This window comes from Mesoplodon densirostris, chromosome 1, assembly GCF_025265405.1.
Source record: "Mesoplodon densirostris isolate mMesDen1 chromosome 1, mMesDen1 primary haplotype, whole genome shotgun sequence".
Classification (NCBI taxonomy): Eukaryota; Metazoa; Chordata; class Mammalia; order Artiodactyla; family Ziphiidae; genus Mesoplodon; species Mesoplodon densirostris.
The window spans coordinates 65,906,442-65,930,504 of NC_082661.1; the positions used below are offsets into that span (position 1 = coordinate 65,906,442).

The following is a 24,063-nucleotide window of genomic DNA, read 5'->3' on the forward strand; positions in this document are numbered from 1 at the left end:
AAGACACCTCTAAGATGTAACAACAATGTTTTCAGGATTTGCTTTTTTTGTTTGTTTTTTGTATTATATCTTAGAACTTTAGAAAGCAAGTTACCTACTTTGGGCAGTGTTGACTCATTTTTCGCTATGGCCCACATAAGTGGAATTATAGTATCCCAGGGCTGCGAGGTGCCTCAGGAAATGAAAATCACATCCATCCTGCACTCCAGACAGTGCTGCACTCAGAATTAGCATTGCAAAGTATAAGGAGAGACACCTCACCCACTATGCAGGGAGAGCCTGAGGCCTCGGAGCTGCAGAAGACCAGCACCCCACTCTCCCAACTCTATCCAGGGAACTGTGACTCCTCAAGTTCTTTGTTACAAAGGAACAAGGTGGAAGTGTGTTTCTTCAGATAAATTCAGGTCATCTTATTTTGCTCAGACACCTTTGTGATTTTCTTCACGTTTCAGACTTTACTGTCCCTTTTGCTCCTCTGTCTCATATGCATGATATTTCTTTGTGCGCTTTCTTCCCCTTCTCTTCTCTGAAAATCAAGCTTTCCTTAGGAAAGCTTTTGCAAATAATCTCAGACATAGCTAATAATAATAATATCCTACTCTTTTCCTACAGTGTATGGTGTGTTCTAGTGCCTATCGTGTTGTATTTTGTTTGTGTCTCTCTCTCCCACCAGAACAGGGACCAGGTCTGATTTGTAGTGGCCCAGTGGCTAACATGGTGCCTGTTGTGTAGATGACACTCGTAACATAATTGTTGAATGAATACATCATTTAGTTTTTAGAGCAAGAAGATAATAAAATGGCCAGAAGTCTTACGTTTTATTTTTGTTCTTCTAAAGTTTTCTTTCTTTTTCTTTTTTTTTAAATTTCCTTTTTGTAAGTTTGGTAAAATTATACTTTGTGTATATTCTTCAGTTTTCCTGGAGGCTCTAATACTTACAAGAGGCTTACACTTTTCTGGTAAAAAAAAAAAAAAAGAGGTTGCAGAATCCATAGATTTATTTTATACCCAGAGCTCAGCTTTAATGACCATTTATTCCTATCACTAAATGATCACTAAGGTCATTTAGTGGGATAAGCCATGGGCAGGATTGAGGTAAGATAAGAATCATCTACAAGCCTGGTCTTTAGGTAATGTGCTGTGTCTAGTTCTAAGGGTATTTTGTTTTGCTTTTGCTCTGTCTGCCTTAGTATTTCCACTGATGACACAGTGGTGGGAAGTTTACATATTTTTTTGTAGTATGGTGTGTTAAATGCCACTGTATTGTGAAACGTATTTTCTTTTGTGTATTCTTTCTGTATATTCCAAGTGAATGGATTGGAGGCAATTTAAGGTTGAACATATATGTAATAGATATGGCTTTACTTAAAAGTACTTAATGCAAATAATGTAGTATTATCTTTTTCACCTTTCTGTAAATTACCCTGTGTTTCAGATCAGGAATGTTGGAGTCTGGTATTGACAGAATTATTTCTCAGGTTGTGGATCCAAAGATTAACCACACGTTCAGACCTCAGGTGGAGAAAGCTGTGCATGAGTTTTTGGCCACGCTAAATCACAAAGAGGAAACAGGTGGCAGCACAGCCCCCGATGATGAGAAACCAGACTCTTCCATCATTACACAAGGTGCTTTGCTTTTACTCTTGGTCAGTTCCATTGCTTTCCTTCTTGAACTGAGTATCAAGTTAGGGGTATTTAGTTCTTTAAAACACTTATCTATTTGGCTACTCTAGTGAAATTATATTTATTTTAATTATCACCGAGATTCTTCAACTGGCATAACATTTTTTTTAATGATAAGCATTTTAGTAATTGTGTGTGTGTGTGTGTGTGTGTGTGTGTGTGTTTCAATAGAGGGTATAATTAAAATAATTAGAAAACACATCCTTTTCCTGAGAACTAGACTAGTCTCACATTTGCTGGTGCCTTTCCTAATATACTGTATTACAGAGGTAGAGAATTTAGAATGTGTTAAGTACTAGCACCAGTACCTGAAAGTCTAAAGGTTATGTGTCATATGAAGATGACAGTGGCAAGTGGCCTTGATTCAGCAGAGGGGTTTACCTTCTGCATAAATTTATTCTAAAACATGTCTTTCCCTGTAAGGTGTCCCTGCCCCTGGGGCCAGTGCGAATGTGGCCAGTGATGCCATGTCAATCTTGGAAACCATCACTTCTCTTAACCAAGAAGCTAGTGCTGCCAGGGCTTCGACAGAAACGTCAAATGCAAAGACCAGTGAGAAAATATCCAAAAAACTCCCGTCTCAGCCAAGCACTGAGGCTACTGCTGAGAAAGAGAGAACTTCAGAGGACACGGCTGATAAAGAAAAATCTACACCTGACTCTGCAGGGGAAGGACAGGAAACAATCCCTAAGTCTGAAGAATTTAGTGATCTCCCTTGTCCAGTTGAAGAAATTAAAAATCACATAAAAGAAAGTAATAGTTCAGTTCTGCTAAATAAGGATGTTCAACAAGAAAGCAGTGACCAAAAAAATAAATCAACAGACAAAGGTGAAAAGAAGCCAGATAGCAATGAAAAGGGAGAAAGAAAGAAAGAAAAGAAGGAAAAGACTGAAAAGAAATTTGATCACTCAAAAAGGAGTGAAGATGTCCAAAAAGTAAAAGATGAAAAACAAGCAAAGGATAAAGAAGTAGAGTGTTCAAAACTTCCCTCAGAAAAAAACAATAATAAAGCTAAAACCAGCGAAGGGACCAAAGAAGGTAAAAACTTGGAAAAATCAACAACAGTTTAAAGGACAATGAGTGTCCATTGGGGGCACATCAGATTTGCCTTCAAATTTTAATAAACTGTATTTGATACGTGTGTTTTAAAAGCCTGAAAACTCATATCCTCTTTGCTAAAAGATGAGCAATAAACATTTGTATATTTATTTTCTATACTAATGTACCAATTCACAAAGTAAATGAACAGAGAAGTTCTAAACCTTATTATGTAACTCTTATAATTTATTCATATACATTATTCCAAGCAACTTAATTCATAATCTTTAAAATATTAGATAGTAAATACTTCAGTTCCTTACTTAAAATTTCCTTTGTTTATATAATTCAAACCATGAATTATGAGTTTCTTTAATTTTACAGGATAATTTGCCTTTGTATTTTCTGCGAACAACTATACCTTATTTGATATTGGTTACTATTGGTGAGAGATTATTTCTGAAGTTGAAGTTCTTTGACAGTATTTAAACCAGAAAATTTTAAATGTAACTTAGGAATTGGGTGCTGTGTGTATTCTTATTTAACAAGATGATTTATTTTCTGTTATGTTTCCTTCTTCAAGATTTCTCTTTGATAGATTCTGATGTGGATGGACTTACAGACATCACAGTTAGCTCTGTCCACACCAGTGACCTTTCATCTTTTGAAGAAGACACTGAGGAGGAAGCTGTAATGTCTGATAGCATGGAAGAAGGAGAGATTACATCAGATGGTAAAGCATTTTACTTAATAATGCCTTTGTGAAGCTTCCCATTGAGCAGTATTTGTATATTCAGATGGCTGTATCATGAAAAGACAGTGTGGGGGCTTCCCTGGTGGCGCAGTGGTTGAGAGTCCGCCTGCCGATGCGGGGGACACGGGTTCGTGCCCCGATCCCGGAGGATCCCACATGCCGCGGAGCGGCTGGGCCCGCGAGCCATGGCCGCGGAGCCTGTGTGTCCGGAGCCTGTGCTCTGCAACGGGAGAGGCCACAGCAGTGAGAGGCCCGCATACAGCAAAAAAAAAAAAAAAAAAAAAAAAAAGAAAGACAGTGTGGTACAGTGGCAAGAGCACAGGACTTTATAGTTGGAAGATTTGTTCCTCAGTCCCAGCTCCAAGGTTGTCTGTCTGAGCAAGCTTGGTAAGTTACTAAACCTCAACAAGCCTAGGTTCTCTATCTCTTAACTCCATTCCCTAGGATTATTATAAAAGATGAGATCTTGTATGAATATGCCATGTGTCAGTGGCACAGTCCACAAGACTGCCCTCATGTTTGACACCAATTGCAAATTCGGAGTCCCCAAGACCACCTTTAGGTTTAGTAATTCACTAGAAGGACTCACAGAACTCATTGAAAGTTGTTAAACTCATAGTTATGGTTTATTACAGCTAAGGGACACATTAAAATCAGCCAAGGGAAGAGGCACATAAGCTATAGAGTCTGGCAAAGTTCAAACACAGAGCTTCTACTTGTCCTTTCTTTTTTTTTTTTAATTTATTTTATTGAACTATAGTTGATTTACAATGTTGTATTAATTTCTACTACACAGCAAAGTGATTCAGTTATACATTCTTTTTCATATTCCTTTCCATTATGGTTTATCACAGGATATATTTTTTTTAACATTTTATTTTATATTGGAGTATAGTTGATTAACAATGCTGTGTTAGTTTCAGGTATACAACAAAGTGATTCAGTTGTACATGTATCTATTATTTTTTGAATTCTTTTCCCAATTAGGTTGTTACAGAATATTGAACAGAGTTCCCTGTGCTATACAGTAGGTCCTTACTGGTTATCCATTTTAAATATAGCAGTGTGTACATGGAAATCCGAAACTCCCTAACTATCCCTCACCCCCATTCTTCCCCCCTTGGTAAGCATAAGTTCGTTCTCTAAGTCTGCAAGTCTGTTTCTGTTTTGTAAATAAGTTCATTTGTATCATTTTTTTTTAGATTCTGCATATAAGTGGTATCATACTATATTTCTCTTTCTCTGTCTGACTTACTTCACTCAGTGTGACAATATCTAGGTCCATCCATGTTGCTGCAAATGGCATTATTTCATTCTATTTAATGGCTGAGTAATAATCCATTGTATATATGTACCACATCTTCTGTATCCATTCTTCTGTCAATGGAAATTTAGTTTGCTTTCATGTCTCGGCTATTGTAAACAGCGCTGCAATGAACGTTGGGGTGGATATATCCTTCCAGACCATGTTTTTGTACAGGTATATGCCCAGGAGTGGGATTGCAGGATCATATGCTAGCTCTGCTTTTAGTTTCTTAGGGAACCTCCATACTGTTCTCCACAGTGGCTGCATCAGTTTATATTCCCACCAACAGTGTGGGAGGGTTTCCTTCTCTCCACACCCTCTCCAGCATTTATTGTTTGTAGATTTTTTGATGATGGCCTGGTGGTGTGAGGCAATATCTCATTGTAGTTTTGATTTGCATTTCTCTAATAATTAGTGAGGTTGAATATCTTTTCATGTACCTCTTGGCCATCTGTATGTCTTCTTTGGAGAAATATCTATTTAGGTCTTCCGCCCATTTGTCCATTGGGTTGTTTGTTTTGATGATACTAAGCCGCATGAGCTAATTGTAAATTTTGGAGACAGCTCCCTTGTCAGTCACATCATTTGCAAATATTTTCTCCCAATCTCTGATTGTCTTTTCATTTCGTTTGTGGTTTCCTTTGCTGTGCAAAAGCTCTTAAGTTTAATTAGGTCCCATTTATTTATTTTTGTTTTTATTTCCATTACTCTGGGAGACGGATTGAAAAAGATATTGCTTCGATTCATGTCAGAGAGTGTTCTGCCTGTGTTTTCCTCTAAGAGTTTTGCAGTGTCTGGTCTCACATTTAGGTCTTTAATCCATTCTGAGTTTATTTTTCTGTATGGTATTAAAAGACTTACAATTTCATTTTTTTACATGTAGCTGTCCAGTTTTCCCAGCACCACTTATTGAAGAGACTGTCTTTCCTCCATTGTGTAGTCTTGCCTCTTTTGTTGTAGATTAATTGACCATAGGTGCATGGGTTTATCTCTGGGCTTTCTATCCTGTTCCATTGATCTATAGTTCTATTTTTGTGTCAGTACCATACTGTTCCGATGACTAGAGCTTTGTAGTATAGTCTGAAGTCAGGGTGCCTGATTCTTCCAGCTCCAATTTTCCTTCTCAAGATTGCTTTGGCTATTCAGGGTCTCTTGTGTCTCCATACATATTTTAAGATTGTTTGTTTTAGTTCTGTGAAAAATGCTATTGGTAATTTGATAGGGATTGCTTTGCATCTGTAGATTGCCTTGGGGAGTATAGTCATTTTGACAGTATTGATTCTCCCGATCCAAGAATGTGGTATATCTTTCCATCTGTTTGTGTCGTCTTTGATTTCTTTCATCAGCGTCTTACAGTTTTCAGAGTACAGGTCTTTTGTCTCCTTAAGTAGGTTTTTTTCTGCATATATTATTCTTTTTGATGTGATGTTAAGTGGGATTGTTTCTTGAATTTCTCTTTCTGACCTTTTGTTGTTAGTGTATAGAAATGCAAGAGATTTCTGTGTATTAATTTTGTAGCCTGTGACTTTACCAAATTCATTGATGAGCTCTAGTAGTTTTCTGGTAGCGTCTTTAGGATTTTATACATATAGGATCATATCATCTGCAGACAGTGACAGTTTAACTTCTTCTTTACCAATTTGGACTCCTTTTATTTATTTATTTTCTGATTGCCATTGCTAGGACTTCCGAAACTATGTTGAATAAAAGTGGCGAAAGTGGACATCCTTGTCTTGTTCCTGATCTTAGAGGAAATGCTTTTAGCTTTTCACTGCTGAGTATGATGTTAACTGTAGGTTTATGTATATGGCTTTTATTATGTTGAGGTATGTTATGTCTGTGCCCACCTTCTGGAGAGTTTTTTATCATAAATGGGTGTTGAATTTTGTCAAAAGCTTTTTCTGCATCTATTAAGATGATCATATGGTTTTTACTCTTCAATTTGTTCTTGTATCACATTGATTGATTTGCAGATATTAAAAAAATCCTGGGGCTTCCCTGGTGGCTCAGTGGTTGAGAATCTGCCTGCTAGTGCAGGGGACTCGGGTTCGAGCCCTGGTCTGGGAGGATCCCACGTGCCGCAGAGCAACTAGGCCTGTGAGCCACAACTACTGAGCCTGCGCGTCTGGAGCCTGTGCTCCGCAACAAGAGAGGCCGCAATAGTGAGAGGCCCATGCACCGCAATGAAGAGTGGCCCCCGCTTGCCACAACTAGAGAAAGCCCTCACACAGAAACGAAGACCCAACCCAGCAAAAATAAATTTTAAAAAAATAATAAATTTAAAAAAAATTTTAAAAACATAAAAAAATCCTTGTATCCCTGGGAGGAATCCTACTTGATTATGGTGTATGATCCTTTTAATGTACTGTTAGATTCAGATTGCTAGTATTTTGAGGATTTTTGTGTCAATGTTCATCAGTGATATTGGCCTATAATTTTCTTTTTTTGTGATATCTTTGTCTGGTTTTGGTATCAGGGTGATGGTGGCCTCATACAATGAGTTTGGGTGTTTTCCTCCATCTGCAATTTTTTGGAACAATTTCAGAAAGATAGGTGTTAGCTCTTTTCTAAATGTTTCATAGAATTCACCTGTGAAGCCATCTGGTCTTGGACTTTTGTTTGTTGGAAGTTTTTTAATCACAGTTTCAATTTGAGTACTTGTGATCAGTCTGTTCATGTTTCCTATTTCTTCCTGGTCAGTCTTGGGAGATTGTACCTTTCTAGGAATTTGTCCATTTCTTCCAGATTGTCCATTTTATTGGCATACAGTTGCTTGTAGTAGTCTCTTAGGATGCATTGTATTTCTGCAGTGTCTGTTGTAACTTCTTTTTCATTTCTAATTTTATTGATTTGAGTCCTCTTCCTCTTTTTCTTGATGAGTCTGACTAATGGTTTATCAATTTTGTTTGTCTTCTCAAAGAACCAACTTTCAGTTTCATTGATCTTTGCTATTGTTTTCTTCACCTCTATTTCATTTATTTCTGCTCTGGTCTTTATAATTTCTTTCCTTCTACTGACTTTAAGTTTTGCTTGTTCTTTCTGTAGTTGCTTTAGGTGTAAGGTTAGGTTGTTTATTTGAGATTTTTCTTTTTTCCTGAGGTAATACTGTATTGCTATAAACTTCCCTCTTAGAACTGCCTTTGCTGCATCCCATAGGTTTTGGATCTTTGCTTTCATTTCCATTTGTCTCTAGGTATTTTTTGATTTCCTCTTTGATTTCTTCAGTGATCCATTGGTTGTTTAGTAGCATGTTTTGTAGCCTCCATATGTTTGTGTTTTTTACAGTTTTTTTTTCTTTTAGTTTATTTCTAATCTCATAACATTGTGGTTGGAAAAGATGCTTGATATGATTTCAGTTTTCTTAAATTTACCAAGGCTCACTTTAAGGCCCAGCATGTGGTCAATCCTGGAGAATGTTCCATGTGTGCATGAGAAGAATGTGAATTCTGCTGATTTTAGATGGAATGCTCTATAAATATCAATTAAATCCATCTGGTCTAATGTATCATTTAAGGCCTGTATTTCCTTATTAACTTTCTGTCTGGATGATCTGTGCATTGCTGAGAGCGGGGTGTTAAAGTCCCCAACTCTTACTGTGTTACTCTCGATTTCTCCCTTTATGGCTGTTAGTATTTGCCTTACATGTTGATGTGCTCCTATGTTGAGTGCGTATATATTTATAATTGTTATATCTTCTTCTAGGATTGATCCCTTTATCATTATGTAGTGTCCTTCTTTGTCTCTTATAACAGTCTTTATTTTAAAGTCTATTTTGTCTGATATGAGTATTGCTACTCCAGCATTCTTTTGATCTCTATTTGCATGGAATACCTTTTTCCATCCCCTCACTTTCAGTCTGTATGTGTCCCTAGGTCTGAAGTGGGTCTGTTATAGACAGCATATATATGGGTCTTGTTTTTGTATTTATTCAGCCAGTCTATGTCTTTCGGTTGGAGCATTTAATCCATTTACATTTAAGGTAATTATCAATGTGTAAGTTTCTGTTGCCGTTTTCTTAATTGTTTGGGGTTTGTTTTTGTAGGTCTTTTTTCTTCCCTTCCTCTCTGGTTCTCTTCTGTGGTTTGATGACCATCCTTAGTGTTGTGTTCAGGTTACTTTTTCTCTGTGTGTGTGTGTGTGTGTGTGTGTGTGTGTGTGTGTGTGTAGTAGTAGTAGTAGTAGTAGTAGTAGTAGTAGTAGTAGTAGTTTTTGGGTTTGCTATTCCCATGCAGTTTTGATATAGCAGTCTGTGTATGTACAAGATTGTTTTAAGTTGCTGGTGTCTTCCCCGCCTAGAGAAGTTCCTTTAGCATTTGTTGCAAAGCTGGTTTGGTGGTGCTGAACTCTCTTAGCTTTTGCTTGTCTGTGAAGCTTTTGATTTCTCTGTCAAATCTGAGTGAGACCCTTGCTGGGTAGGGTATTCTTAGTTGTAGTTTCTTCCCTTTTATCACTTTAAATGTATCGTGCCACTCCCTTCTGGCCTGCAGAGTTTCTGCTGAAAAATCAACTGATAACTTCATGGGGATTCCCTGGTATGTTGTTTGTCATTTTTTCCTTGTTGCTTTTAATATTTTTTCTTTGTCTTTAATTTTGTCAATTTGATTACTGTGTGTCTCAGCATGTTCCTCCTTGAGTTTATCCTGACTGGGACTCTCTGTACTTCCTGGACTTGGGTGACTGTTTCCTTTCCCATGTTAGGGAAGTTTTTAGGAATTATCTCTTCAAATATTTTCTCAGGTCCTTTCTCTCTCTCTTCTTCCTCTGGGACCCCTATAATGCGAATGTTGGTGCATTTAATGTTATCCCAGAGGTCTCTTAGACTGTCTTCATTTCTTTTCATTCTTTTTTCTTTATTTTGTTCTGCAGCAGTGATTTCCACCATTCTATCTTTGAGATCACTTATCCGTTCTTCTGCCTCACTTATTCTGCTGTTAATTCCTTCTGGTGTCTTTTTCATTTCAGTTATTATATTGTTCATCTGTTTGTTTTTTCTTTAGTTCTTCTAGGTCTTTATTAAACATTTCTTGCATCTTCTCGATCCTTGCCTCCATTGTTTTTCCAAGATCCTGGATCATCTTCACTATCACTATCCTGAATTCTTTTTCCGGAAGGTTGCCTATCTCCACTTTACTTAGTTGTTTTTCTGGGGTTTTATCTTTTTCCTTTACCTGGGACATAGATACCTTTACCATTTCATTTCATATAATTTTCTGTGATTGTGGATTCTGTTCCACAGGCTGCAGGATTGTACTTCTTCTTGCTTCTGCTGTCTCCCAATTGTCCTTTCCTTATGGTGTTGTGGACACAGTGCCCTTCCTGGCATTGACATCAGGCAGTGTATACAGATTGTTGCCAAGCAGGGAAACTCACTAGAGTCTTGATGTCTGAAGTTTTTATTGGGGCTTCATCATATACACCTAATTGACTGCCCATGTGTCTGTCCTCAGCCTCCAGCCCCTCTGGAGGCCAAACTGATACCCCATGACCCAATGCTCCCACCCTAAATCACACTGTTAGGCAATTTGGCTTGACCCATAACCCTAGGTAAATAAAAACACTCCTATCTGTCATGGCATTCCAAATGCTTAGAGATTACCTCCCAGAATGGAGGAGAAAGACCAGACGTCTCTTTTATTATATAGGTTGTTTTTCAGCCAACCCTTATTAAGTGCTTAGTGTGTTCCAGGCACTGTGCTCAGTTATTACACTATTGTATAGGTGCAGGTGAGGAAACAGAGTTGCCAAGACAAGGTGTCTCTCTCGTCCAGGGTGATATAACTAGTGAGCACAGAGCCATTTCAAACCTGTGTCTGGGCTTACAATCAATACCTTATGCTGCTCTTTACCACATGATTAAATATTGTTTATGACCTTTTGAAAAGTCAAAAATATTGAATATTATTTGCAATTGCCTGTAGTTAGCATCTTGTAACTTTGTTGCTGGCTCTTGGATAGAATACCTAGAGAGAAAACCATAAGGGGGAAAAAGTAGAAGGTTTTAATGCCACAAATGTATTTTTCTGAATCTCCCATTTTTCATTCTTTTCTTAGTATCCATTAAAAAACTGAATTAGCAGCAATCTCCACTCTTCATAATTATCATCATGAGATCATTTGAGTACCGATGTAGGAAGAATGCTCTCATCCTGTTAAAACTCCACTTTCTCTAGCCAAATGGAAATTTTAATTCTAGATCCTTTATTGGGTCTTTTCAAGGTTTTTCCTGGACAGAACTAGATTTTCTATATATGGGATCCAAAAAAATAAGAAAATGGCTCTTTTGAGAGTACTAAGCAGTACTTAGTACCACTTCTTTACTTCTTGCTGTGCCATGGGGAACTTATCCTCCTTCTTCAGATAGAGGAGTTTTAGTATATACTTGGTGTAGGGCCAATTATTGATTCTTCCCTCTTCCATAAAAGAAAGATCGCAGGTTGTCATTAACATCTCAAGTTTACTTTAAAGTGTTGCTTCAGGTGAATTTGTTCAATTAAATACTGGTAAAGCATTCATACCAAGTCTATTTTCATACAAATGAGGATTAACTATTTGTCAAAGAAACATAAATAACTATAAGGCCTAATTTTTCTTTGCCTTTTTGATATGTGAGAAGCTGAAAGAAAGGAAAAAAATAATAAGTCAAGAGGACTTACCTGGTGGTCCAGTGGTTAAGACTCCGCATTTCCAGTGCAGGGGGCATAGATTCAATCACTGGTTGGGGAAGTTCCACATGACATGTGGTGCAGCCAAAATAAATAATAAATAAATAAATTGATTATAGCCTTTAAAAATGTCAATATCTGGATGTTCAGATACTGGTATTTCTCCTGTCAGACCTACAAATACACTCGAACTACATTGATACTACTTTTGCCTCTTGATGCTGATCAAGCATAATGTTGATCTTATTGCTGATTGACAGAAGCACTGATCTTTCTATTGACTTTCTTCCAGACGAAGAAAAGAACAAGCAGAACAAAACAAAAACTCAAACCAATGATCCCAGTGAAGGAAAAGCAAAAAGTATACGGCATGCTTATGTTCACAAACCATATCTTTATTCAAAGTATTATAGTGATTCTGATGACGAGCTTACTGTAGAACAACGGCGGCAATCTATAGTAAGTCAGATTTGATCTCTTTATTATTTTAACCTATTAAGTCAGGTTGGCAAACTTGACTAGTCTGTTTACAAGATACTGGTGAGCATTTGAAACAGTGACATATAGGTTCTACTTTCAGGAACCTTGTCATTTAACTAGGCAGAATAGACATAAACATATGATGGAGGTGTTCATATCATGATTAATGGTAGTGAAAAACTGGTAACAACCTAGGTGTTTCATAGTGTCGAAATGTTTGACTCAAATATGGATCCAGCCATAAAGAGAGATGACGTCAGCCATTAACATAATATTAAGAGGGAAGCACAGTCCATCCACATATTTCCTGCATTTGAAAATACTTCTAAGATGTGCTATTATTAACAGGTTTTTAGAGAAAAAAATTGCTACCTTGTTGTATATGTACATCAATCTTAAGATGGCTTACGATTTCAGAAACATTAAAATATGAAAAATTGTGCATCATAGATTGAGGAAATATTACTACATGAAAAATGACTTGAAGGAAGTGCCCCAAAATGTTAATAGTGGCTTATCTCTTGAGGTTAGTTGATAAGGAGTTACGCTTATGCTTAGGATGTTTGGTGCTTTGAGGCTTTGAGTTCTGGGTGGGAAAGAGATGGTGGAGTAACACACAATGACTGGATTTTCCCTGGCTTTAAAGTATGACTGCAGAAAGTCCCATGTCTAAAACCTGGGTCCTGAGATTATGACCAGAAAGTCACATTTGTTGTAGGACTAGCCTGTCACTTGAATCTGTATTTCAACTTTCTTTTTTGAGAAAATCAAAAAATTATGGAGACCTACCTCTACACTTGATGCTCATAGATATTTTTATAGCTATCCTTTTAACTGAAATAGCAGTTTATTAAGCCACCACTTCCCAAAATGATACCTTTAAATTGACGGCATTCTTTAAGAGTAGTGGAAAAATTTAACTTCTCTCTCTTTTATTCTTCTGGTAGCGTCCAGATTGAAACACATGCACACGCACATACGCACATATGTATATAGTAGTAAATATGCACTTTTGCAGAGCCCATTAATTTGTAAGAACATCTGAAGGGCAAGTGTACTTTTTTCCCCAAAGTGTTTTTGCTTTAGCCTGAAAATCTGTCAGGATAATTATGAATATTTTGTGGTTTTAGGCTAAAGAAAAAGAAGAGAGGCTTTTAAGGAGGCAAATTAATAGGGAGAAACTTGAGGAAAAACGAAAACAGAAAGCAGAAAAGACAAAGTCTTCAAAAGCTAAGAATCAAGGTATGGGAGATGTTAACTTTTAATATTTTAAACTACCTTATATACTCCATTATTTTCTAGCTATTAATATAACTTATGAGATATAATTTTGATCATTTTATTTTATAATCATATCTCAATAAAACTTCACTTTTTTAAATTATGTATTTTAAGGTATGGAAGATTTCCTTTTTAATCTAATGTGTTTCATCACTTTTTAAATTATATTTCTGTATCTAAAGTAAACATTCTATCACATACCAGATAATACACCTCACATGTTAGCAATTTATTCTCCAGTGATGGTGGAATGAATTATCACTGGAAAATTTATTGTTAACCTGTGAGTCCTCAAGCCTTGCAGTGATAATAATGGAATTCATCTATACTTTATGTTAACCAAAATGTTAAACATTTATCTGAAATATTTCATTGAACAAAATTGAACTTCCTCTGGACACTGATCTTGTGTGATATAAAATACACAGATGTACATATATGAACATTTGAAATAAAAAATATGACTTCTCCATCTAAAAAATTATTTTTATTCTAACACAGCTTAGAGATATTAAAGCCATTCTGCATTTTTACAGTGATTAGAAAATCTTAATGAAAAATAAATATTACACTGTTTTTAAAACTCTGTTGTGAGATACAGTTTATTGATTGCTTCTTTCCCAGGCAAAAGTAGTGTGGACTTAGAAGAATCATCAACAAAGAGTTTGGAACCCAAAGCCCCCCGAAGTAAAGAAGTCCTTAAAGAACGGAAAGTTTTAGAGAAAAAGGTAGCCTTAAGCAAAAAGAGAAAAAAGGATTCCAGGTACATATTTTATCTGGCCACATTCCCACTGTAACATTCTCTTGGCATGCTACGAGAAGGGAGGCTTTGAACATGACAGTAACGAGTGAGACCTTTAATGTGTATGTTATTCCATGTTTATGAAAGACCTTAGGGTTTCCTTTTCAGTATCATAATTCATTGTATTAATATCTATAATATTTCAAAGTAGTGTATACTAATCTTTTGAGGCGGGCAGACTTTTTAGATAATCTGATGGAAGCTTTGGGCTCTTTGCCCAGAAAAATGCACATGCATAAGCACACAGTTGTCCCTAGAGTTTCAGAGAGTTTATAGACTCTCTAGAAGTACTCAGGAAGCATCCCTGTTCTGGACATTCAAGTTACCTCTTACTGACAGTGACTGTTTCCATTCTCCAGTCTTTCCAGGCAGTTCACCAGAATCTCATACTTCTCCCCATAAACCAGAGGTCCAAGCCAAATTTTTTTTAGCACTGCATTATCATGGTTAATTCTATAAGAATTACAAAGCTGAAGAGATTGAGAGTGGCTGTCTAGCCATGGGCTATAACTTTGCTGTTCCATCGTGATGCAGTTAACATAAATTTATCTTAAACTTGAAGATAGCTGAATCAGTCATTTGCAGAACTCAGTGGGAGGAGTTAGCTCTCATTTCTCTTATAGACCTCATTCCTGTCGATCTGAATAAATAAAACTACCCTGTTTATTCAGAAGATAAGACTTTCAAAATGAAATTGTAGCCCATATCATATTCATCTTCAAGCAACATTCAGGAAATTTTGTTTCAAGAATACTTTCCTATAGGGCCAAGAGTGTTCCATGTCACATTTGTGATTGAGTTCTTCACCGTTGACCAAGAATAGGATTTAAATTGAAATGCACAAGTCTCTATGTACAGATTAAATGTTACAGTAAAGAAAAGCTAAGGTTTTTTTTTAATCTTCCTGATAAATTCTGATATTTGATTCAAAGTTCATATTTCACTTTCTTTTTTTAACATCTTCATTGGAGTATAATTGCTTTACAATGGTGTGTTAGTTTCTGCTTTATAACAAAGTGAATCAGTTATACATATACATATGTTCCCATATCTCTTCTGTCTTTCATATTTCACTTTTTTCCCCACCTAGGAACGTTGACGAGAATTCTAAAAAGAAACAGCAATCTGAAGAAGATTCCAAAGAAACCCTCAAAATAAGTGAGGTGTGTCTTAATTAATAAAACCCCATTTTAACTGTTCTTTTGTTAGATATACACCATTCAGTCCTTTGTAGTAAAAGTTAGAATACAATCTGATTTTTTCCAAGTTGAAAAAATCCATCACATTCAGCATTCTAACACCCCCATCCTATTATGGCCTAAAGTCCTCATTTTGGCAAGTTGATTCTTATGATCTTTTATCTGGATAATAGCTACTTTTCTACTCCCTTCCCTTCCTCTAACTTCCCCACCTCTTATTTCCTATATTGGCAATAATAAAATTGCCAGGAATAATAATGAAAAACAAAAGGGAAAAAAGCAAAAAATCCCTCCACAAATAGATTATCTGTTTTATTCTCTTACATTCTCATCAACATATGTTCATAATTTTGTAGATAGATGTAATCTTGCAAAGTGTTTTTAATGTTGCCTCTTTACCCATTGTATGCTGTAACTTCCTAATTATAATATTTGATTGTATAATATTCTATTGAATACCATAATTTAAGCATTTCCTCTTAGTTGAACACTTAGATTGTTTCTAAGATGTGATCATTTTAAATAGTAAAAATATGTACATAAAACTACCCCCAAAATGTTCAGTAAACACATTTCTTCTCCTTTTTGCCTTACTTTCTTGAGATAAACTTGTTTTCACTGGGTTTAAATGTTTATGTATACTGCCATATTTATAACTCTGTAGCTGAACTATCTTAACACTTGTAAGGGAAACACTAATGGTTTAGTAATTATTTATTCATAGCCAGTAAATGTTCTTGATGTCTTTATCCAGAAATTAGAGGCATATTTATAAGTATATCCTGATATTCTAATGGCATATCTTTAAATATTTAACTTTATTTTATGAGAAATTTCTGTGAAAAATGATCTCATAAAATTTTATTCACATTGGTTAGAACTTACCGTAAAATTAGGTTGATGAAATCCCTGTTCTTTCTTTGAGGAGTTTAATTTTAAAGTATTTTTTTAAGATGTTGGTCCCAATATTAGTAGTTGTTAAAATGTAAAAAGATGCAGTGATAAATTGACCCAGAGACACAGAGGGCTTTCTGAATACTTCAGCCCATTATTTGAATAAGAATAATTATAGCTAGTCCATGAGTCTTTATTAGAGTGTGCTTAGTCATTAACATTAATCCCCTCAGTGCCGTACTGTGGGGTAGGGAGGAAAGTTTGGATGTTTTGGTCTATCAGTATCTTCCCTTGGATACATCAATGTATACATATGTCATATATAACATTATTATTACCGTGAATTATTGTGTGCATTTGAAGCTTCCTACATAGCTTGTCTTACAGGTAACCTAAATTCATGGAGTTCCCATAAATAATTTGGGTTTCTAAATTAAAATATAAGAAACCTTTATTTCATTGCAAAATTTTTAAATTGCCTTCATTAGGTTTTCAGCTTTTGGACTAAAAATAACATTGCTTTGTCTTCTTTCAGCTTATATTTATTAATGACCACTGGGCATTAGTGGGCTTTAGCAACTTAGAGTTTAAGAAGGCCTCCTAAATGCATGGACGCATCTCAGGAAAAAGAACTACTCTCTAAAAAGATGCTGCGATGTAGTGGGAAGGGTACTAGACTCAGAATGAAATCATCTGAACTCGTTGCTGGATGTCAAGTTATTGAATCATGCTGAGTTTCAGGTTCCCGATGCATAGAATGAAGTTAACAATATCTACTGGCTGCTGGCAAAGATTAAATAAGTAAGGTGTAACATGTGACAGCACTCAATGTACTATATGCACCCAAATGTTAGATGTGAATATAAAAATTAATGTTAGTATTTCTTATATTTTAACTTATTTTCTTACAGCATTGTGAAAAGGAAAAAGTATCTTCTTCAAAGGATTTGAAGCATGTTCATGCAAAGAGTGAACCAAGTAAACCTACTCGGAGACTTTCAGAGTCTTTGCATTCAGCTGATGAAAACAAAAATGAATCCAAAATAGAAAGGGAACATAAAAGACGGACCTCGACCCCTGTTGTGGTGGAAGGAGTGCAGGAAGAGACTGACATGAGAGATGGGAAGAGGCCAGTGGAACGGTCAGAAAGTGGCACAGAAGAACCCCAGAAACAGAAATGCACACTTAAAAATGAAAAGCATCTAAAGAAGGATGATTCTGAAACACCACACTTGAGAAACCTGCCTAAGAAAGAGACAAAATCCTCCAAGGACAAGCCTGAAAAAGAGAAAACTTTGTCAGAAGACAAACTGTCTACAAAACATAAGTATAAAGGTGACAGTACACATAAAACAGGTGATGAGACTGAGCTTCACTCTTCTGAGAAAGGCTTGAAAGTTGATGAAAATATTCAGAAGCCAAGTCAACAAACAAGGCTTTCTTCAGATGATAAAGCTGAAAGAAAAAGTAAACATAGGAATGAAAGGAAATTATCAATTTTGGGCAAAGATGGTAAACCAGTTTCTGAATACATTATAAAAACCGATGAGAATGTTCGTAAAGAAAACAACAGAAAAGAGAGACACGGGTCAGCCGACAAAACTAAGGCAGAGCACAAATCAAGAAGATCAAGTGATTCTAAAATTCAGAAAGATTCTCTGAGTTCCAAGCAACATGGAAGCACATTACAGAGAAGAAGTGAAAGTTACTCAGAGGATAAATGTGATATGGACTCGACTAATGTAGATAGTAATTTAAAAGCAGAAGAGGTTGTTCACAAGGAGAAGCGAAGAACCAAGAGCTTGTTAGAAGAGAAACTTGTGTTAAAGTCTAAATCCAAAAGCCAAGGCAAACAGTTAAAAGCAGTTGAAACAGAATCACAAGAAAATGTCACAAAACAGGTGACCACTTCAAAACCAGATAAGGAGAAGAACACAGAAGAAAGTGACCCAGATAGGCTGCGGAAGTCTAGAGTTGAAGACAGACCTTCTGAGGAAAGTGGTACAGAACCTGCATCAGAGAGCACTGCCTCTTCAACACACGGTGCACAGAGAGAGTCCAGTCACAGAGTGAAGTTACCACTAGCAAAGGAGAAGCACAAGGGTGATAAAGAGTCAAGCTCTGCCAGACTTGAGAGAAAGTTATCAGATGGGCACAAAAGCAGGAGCTTAAAGCATAGTAGTAAGGACGTGAAAAAGAAGGAAGAAAATAAATCAGAGGATAAGGATGGTAAGGAAGTTGACAGCAGTCATGAAAAGCCCAGAGGAAACAGTTCAGTCGTGGAAAAGAAATTAAGCAGAAGGTTGTGTGAAAATCGAAGAGGAAGCTTATCCCAAGAAATGACCAAAGGAGAAGAAAAACCAACAGCAAACCCTTTGGGCACTCCCAGTAGTTCCTCCCTTCAGAGACCCAAAAAAAGCGGTGATCCTGCCTTGATGCCCGAACAAGAGCCAATGGAAATTGATCTGGAGCCAGCCATGGAAAATGCATTGGAAGTACCCAAAACCCAAAATATCAGAAGCAGTAGTTCTCAGCAAGACACTGACTCAGAAAATATTACAAAACAAAAAACCACTACAGTTCTAAAGGATGAGGTACGAACTTCCATAGTAGATTCAAAAACAGCAGTGCCAGCCTGTAAATCAGGACGTGGAACAGGAACTGTTGGTAATTCTGAAAAGCATGCTGACCATAAAAGCACCCTGACCAAGAAAGTGCATCTCCAAAGTTCTGTGTCCAAACCGAATCCTGGAGAGAAAGAGCCTGCTCAACAAGGAACTCATGAAATGAATGTAGACTCTGAAACGAGTCATCGATTGTTACCTCGTGCTCTGTCAGAAAGCGACAGGGCACAAAAGAATTTGAAAAACACCACCAGACCCACTGAAGAACGTGTTGCTCAAGGAGATACTGCTCTTGAACATTCCACAAATGTAGACTCCTCCCTGTCGTTAAGTTCTGTGACTGCTGTGCCTCAGAAACAATCTCATGATTCAGGTGTAACTCCTTCAGTTGACAAAAGAACTGTTTCAGAAGGTGGCACAGCCAGCACCTTGCTTGTGGACCACTCTGAAATCCCTAACCAGAGCTTGACTGTTAGGGAATCAGAAGTCCCTAGGACAAGTGACAGCAAAGAAGGTGATGCAGGTTCCGCAGTAGACAAACTAGCAAAAGCAAGCATGGATAACAAAAGGCACATTCCAGAAGGTTCCCAGGCCACTATACTCCACAGCAAAGAAGGAAAAGTAAACATGCCTCTTGGTAGTGAGTTAACAGACATGACTATGGAAAATGAGAGTGTTATCGAAGAAGGTGGCTCAGTGGACGTGGCTGGGAAAGGAAGTAACTTGAGTTCAAAGCAGACAATTAAGGCTTCTGTAGAAAATGGCCAAAAGGATGGCATTGCTGTTGATCAGGTGGTAGGTGTGAGTACAGAGAAAGATGCTGAAACTGTTGGACTTAAGCATAGTAGAGGCCCAGGTGAAATAGAAAACATGCCAACTGTTGCTGACAGAAGGAATGAAAACAGTGAGGTGGACACCAGTGCTGAAAGCAACACTGCATCCTCTGTTTTACACCAAAGGAGCCGGAAAGCTGAGACTGCAACAGCCAGGTCTGGTAGAGCAGAAAAGACTTCCATTGCCACCAGTACTGAAGGGAAGGACAGAGGTGTTCCCCTAAACCCAGTGAAGGCGGGGGATGCCACAACCACGTCTGCAGAGACAGCAGAGGGCAGGGTGGCCGTGCCTTGCACAAGCATCGAGGCAGATGAAGGCCTCACGATGGGTGTGCACTCCAGAAAGCACTCTCTTCACGTCGGGCTGGAAGCCAGGGAAGGCACCATCTTTGCTGCAGCAGAGGAAGGTGGGGGTGTCGTCACAGAAGGATTTGCTGAAAGTGAAACTTTCCTCACAAGCACCAAGGAAGGAGAAAGTGGGGAGTGTGCTGTGGCCGAGCCAGAAGAAAGAGTGGCTGAGCCAGTGACGGCTCCCGCGGGGACCACCGAAGACGACATCAATAGCGCAGCACCTGAAGAGAAGGATGACGCCGTGACCAGTGCAGGCTCCGAGGGGAAGTGTGATGGTTCTTCAAGTGGGGACTCAGGACTCATGGAGGGAGCTGTTACTTTTATTAGCGAGGTTGAAAGTGATGGAGCAGTAACAAGTGCTGGCACAGACATCAGAGAGGGGTCCCTAAGCAGTGAAGAGGTGGATGGATTCCGGAGAAATATGATGAGAATGGGCCCCAAGAAGGAAACTGAGGGGACTGTGACGTGTACAGGAGCAGAACGGAGAAGTGATAGCTTCGTCATGTGCTCAGTAGCTGGTGCAGGGCCACAGGAGGAGCAGAGGGTTACAGGGGCCCCTGAGGTCCCAGTAGATAATGACACGCTAGCGGGAGCCAGTCCCACCCAGGAGGGAGACGGGTCTGTGAATGACGGCCCAGAAGGTGAAAGCGCGGTCACCAGCACAGGGATAACAGAGGAAGATGGGGAGGGGCCGGCAAGTTGCACAGGTTCAGAAGAGAGCAGCGAAGGCTTTGCTCTAAGTTCCGAATCAGAAGAAAACGGAGAGAGTGCAATGGACAGCACAGTTGCCAAAGACGTCACCAACATACCATTAGTTGCTGCTGGTCCGTGCGATGACGAAGACATCGTGACCAGCACAGGCGCGAAGGAGGAAGATGACGAAGGGGAGGGTGTCGTGACCAGTACTGGAAGAGGCAATGAGATCGGGCACGCATCAACATGCACAGGGATCGAAGAAGAAGGTGAAGGGGTGTCCGTTTGTGAAAGTGCAGAAGAAGGGGCTGGTCGGATTGGCACTGCAGTGGGGCATGTGGAAGCCGAGGCCGGGGCTGCCGTCCCGAATGCAAATGAGAGTAATGTTGATAGCATGAGCAGTGCCGAGAAGGACATTAAAGATGCAGAGATCTGCTCCAGTGCCAAAGGGATTGTGGAAAGCAGCGTGACCAGCGCAGCTGCAGGAAAGGGCGAAGTGGCTCCAGTTCGTGAAGGTTGCGAGGGTCCCATGACTAGTGCGGCTTCAGATCATAGTGACAGTCAGCTCACCAGAAAAGAAAAAGTCGATGATACCACTATTTCCACTGGCCTGGTGGGGGGCAGTTATGAGGCTCTTGTATCTGGTGCAGTCCCAGAATACAAGGCTCATCACGCGTCACCAGGTGAAAAAGCAGATGAAGGTATCATCACCTCTGTGGAAAATGAAGACTGTGATGGCCTTGTGGCTGCTAAAGCCAGTGTCAGTATTACCAACCCAGCTTGTTTAGCCAGTGGTAAAAGTCAAGGCAAAGGCTTGATGATTTCTACCAGTACAACAAATGATTTCACCTTGCAGCTAAACACGATGGTAGACATGGAAGAAGGTCGTTCAAGTGCCCAGAGAACTGAAGAAAGCGTGGAAGGCCCCAGAGTGAACGTGGAAGAATTCGAGGTCCCCATGCCCAGCGCGGGGTCAGGCGGTGAGAGCCAACTCCCGGCTGCTAGAAACGAGGAGAAAGACGAGTGTGCCATGATTTCCACAAGCATAGGGGAGGAGTTCGAGGTGCCCATTTCCAGTGCAACAACCATCCAAGGTGCCGAGAGTCAGCAGCCAGTTGTAGCAGTTGAAGAAAGAGCTAAAGGGCCAGTCTTGGTGAGTGCTGATGACTTCGATGTGCCTATGCCCAGCGCACCTGTGGAAGTCGAGAGCCCCCTCGCTTCAACCAGCAAGGAGGAGAAAGATGAGTGTGCCCTCATTTCCACCAGCATCGCAGAAGAGTGTGAGGCCTCCATTTGTGGTGTGGCTGTGGGAAGGGAACATGAGCGATCCATCCCAGGCATGGAAGAGAAAGATGGGAGTGCCATCATCTCAACAAGCTCAGTAGAAGACTGCGAGGGCCCAGTGTCCAGTGCTGTCCCTCAGGAGGAAGTCCATCCCTTGGTCACACCAGCAGAGGAGACGAGTGACACCGCCATGATTTCCACCAGCACCTCGGAAGGACGTGAGGCAGTCATGGTGGGTGCCGTCCCACAGGATGAAGATCAGCCCGCCATTGTGGGAACAGAGGACTTGAGTGATGCCGCCATCATCTCCACCAGCACAGCCGAATGTGTGCTGGCCGCCGCTGGCCTAGACAGGCACAAAGAGAATCAGCTGACTGCAGGCAGCCCTGAAGGAAAAGATGACCTGTCAGCCTCGAAGATGAGCAAGGCTGAGGCCCCTCTGCCCAGCCTAATTGCTGAGGACAACTGTCAGCATCCTGGGCCATCCACAGGAGAAAAAGAAGTGGGCCCCATGGTGGCAGTGGGCACCAGGGAAGGGCACGACAGGGTGTCGGTCGGCGTGCTCTCTGCAGGTGCTGGCTGTGCACCAGAGACAGAGAAGTCTGGCAAGGACTGTGTGGGCAAAGTTCAGAGAGAAGATGAAAGCCCTGAGGCAGGGACGTCGGGGGACAGCACTCCAGGCAGGTGTCCGGCAGGGGTTAGTGTGGACTTGCCTCTCGGCCCTCGAGGAGCAGAGCAGGCAGCCGAGGACTCCTCCATCAGGGTGCTCTGTTTGACAGCTGTAAATACTGGTGCTAAAAAAGCTGATGATCAGCAGGGGCCTGAGGGCGACTTGAAAACCACCACTGAATGTATTAATGGCCAAGAATCAGAAGTTGCTCCTTCTCACATGACAGTCCTTCCCGCTGCCTACGCTGTAGCTCTCGCAGCTCCTAAGTGCAAGCAGGACTTGACTATCAGGAGTGATCGCAGTGGCAAGTGGAGCACTCCAGCGCCTGCTGAGAAAACAGGAGATGGTAGCAGCATGACCGTGTCCTTCCAGGAAGAAGGAGGCCTTGAAGTCACTGTTTCTTCTGAAGAGAATTTGCGTAACATAGGTGAGAATCTCTTAAGTGCACATTGTTGCATTTTACAAAGGTAATTGTGTGTAGAGGACATTTAAGACAATATTCCAAAAGATAGTTTGGGTTCTAGAACGTCACAAAATAGCTGTCATCCAACTTGAAGGTCAGGCTTCTCTAAAATTGTGTTTAAAAGCTTAAAGCCTTAGACCTGCTTCTCACATGCGATGAGACCAGAGGCCAGAGGCTGAGAGCCAGGTCGTCAGCTGGCCAAGTTTTGTCTGCAGGATTGTTGCAAGTTACTAAACCTCTTGGACCTTCAGATTTCTTATCAATCAAAATGAAGATCCCTTACAACAGCATATGAAATGAGTATATTTTTTAATCACCCTAATTTTACAAATGAGGAAAAAGATTCAGAGAGTTTAAATAACTTGCATAGTACTCAGGTGCCTCTTAGAAAAAAATTACTTCAGAGCCTCAGTTTTCTGTTGTATAAAAAGGAGATAATAGTACAAAAACAAGCATCATTCCAACCCTTATCTGACTTACAGACTTGAACTATGTGTCAGTTCAGTCTGGCTGGCTACTTCTAATCAAGGGAGCACATTAGTTTATTTAATGGAGTTTATTGTTCATATAAATGAGTTAGTTTCTGGTTTAGAATTGTTTGAAAAGGAAAAGAAATGCATTCCTTCCTGGTAGATTTCAGAGAGTGCTGGTCTTGTTAGAAACAGTTGGTAACTTTCAAAGGTGTAAGCTTTAAGCTTGGTCATTCATACACTCCCACTTCAGACACATTACACCAGGTACCACTGTGGATTCAAAGATAAATAGTCAAGATGGGAAAACAGCTGTGAATCTAGCCATGTATTGTACATAGGCCATGACACTGCAGTGTGACAGGTGCTTAGAATAGGGTTAACCACATAATGCTGTGAGAACTCAGAGGGGGCACATGGGCTGGACTTGAAGGGATCAGGGATGTCGTCTTCCTTTCTACTCTGATTGTATAAATTGTAGCATCCTAGACTTCTCAACTGGAATAGACCTTAGATACCATCTAAATGCAGCCTCCAGAGGCTGAGGCCAGTAGGTTTAGTCCTGTTCATTATAGA

The 24,063-nt window shown here is 39.4% G+C and overlaps 1 protein-coding gene across 4 annotated transcripts in view; it reads left to right on the top strand.

Moving 5' to 3' along the window:
- Nucleotides 1-24,063, top strand: part of BOD1L1 (biorientation of chromosomes in cell division 1 like 1) — a 55,686-nt gene that overhangs the window by 8,577 nt on the left and 23,046 nt on the right. For all 4 annotated transcript variants that reach the window (XR_009532991.1, XM_060104082.1, XM_060104093.1 and 1 more), the window contains exons 3-10: nucleotides 1,436-1,626; nucleotides 2,107-2,721; nucleotides 3,305-3,454; nucleotides 11,736-11,902; nucleotides 13,054-13,165; nucleotides 13,829-13,967; nucleotides 15,097-15,169; nucleotides 17,011-22,981. Coding sequence is in view for 3 of the 4 variants with exons in the window: in XM_060104082.1 (XP_059960065.1) it covers nucleotides 1,436-1,626; nucleotides 2,107-2,721; nucleotides 3,305-3,454; nucleotides 11,736-11,902; nucleotides 13,054-13,165; nucleotides 13,829-13,967; nucleotides 15,097-15,169; nucleotides 17,011-22,981 (7,418 nt within the window). In the remaining variant the exon portion in view is untranslated. The remainder of the gene's footprint in view (nucleotides 1-1,435; nucleotides 1,627-2,106; nucleotides 2,722-3,304; nucleotides 3,455-11,735; nucleotides 11,903-13,053; nucleotides 13,166-13,828; nucleotides 13,968-15,096; nucleotides 15,170-17,010; nucleotides 22,982-24,063) is intronic.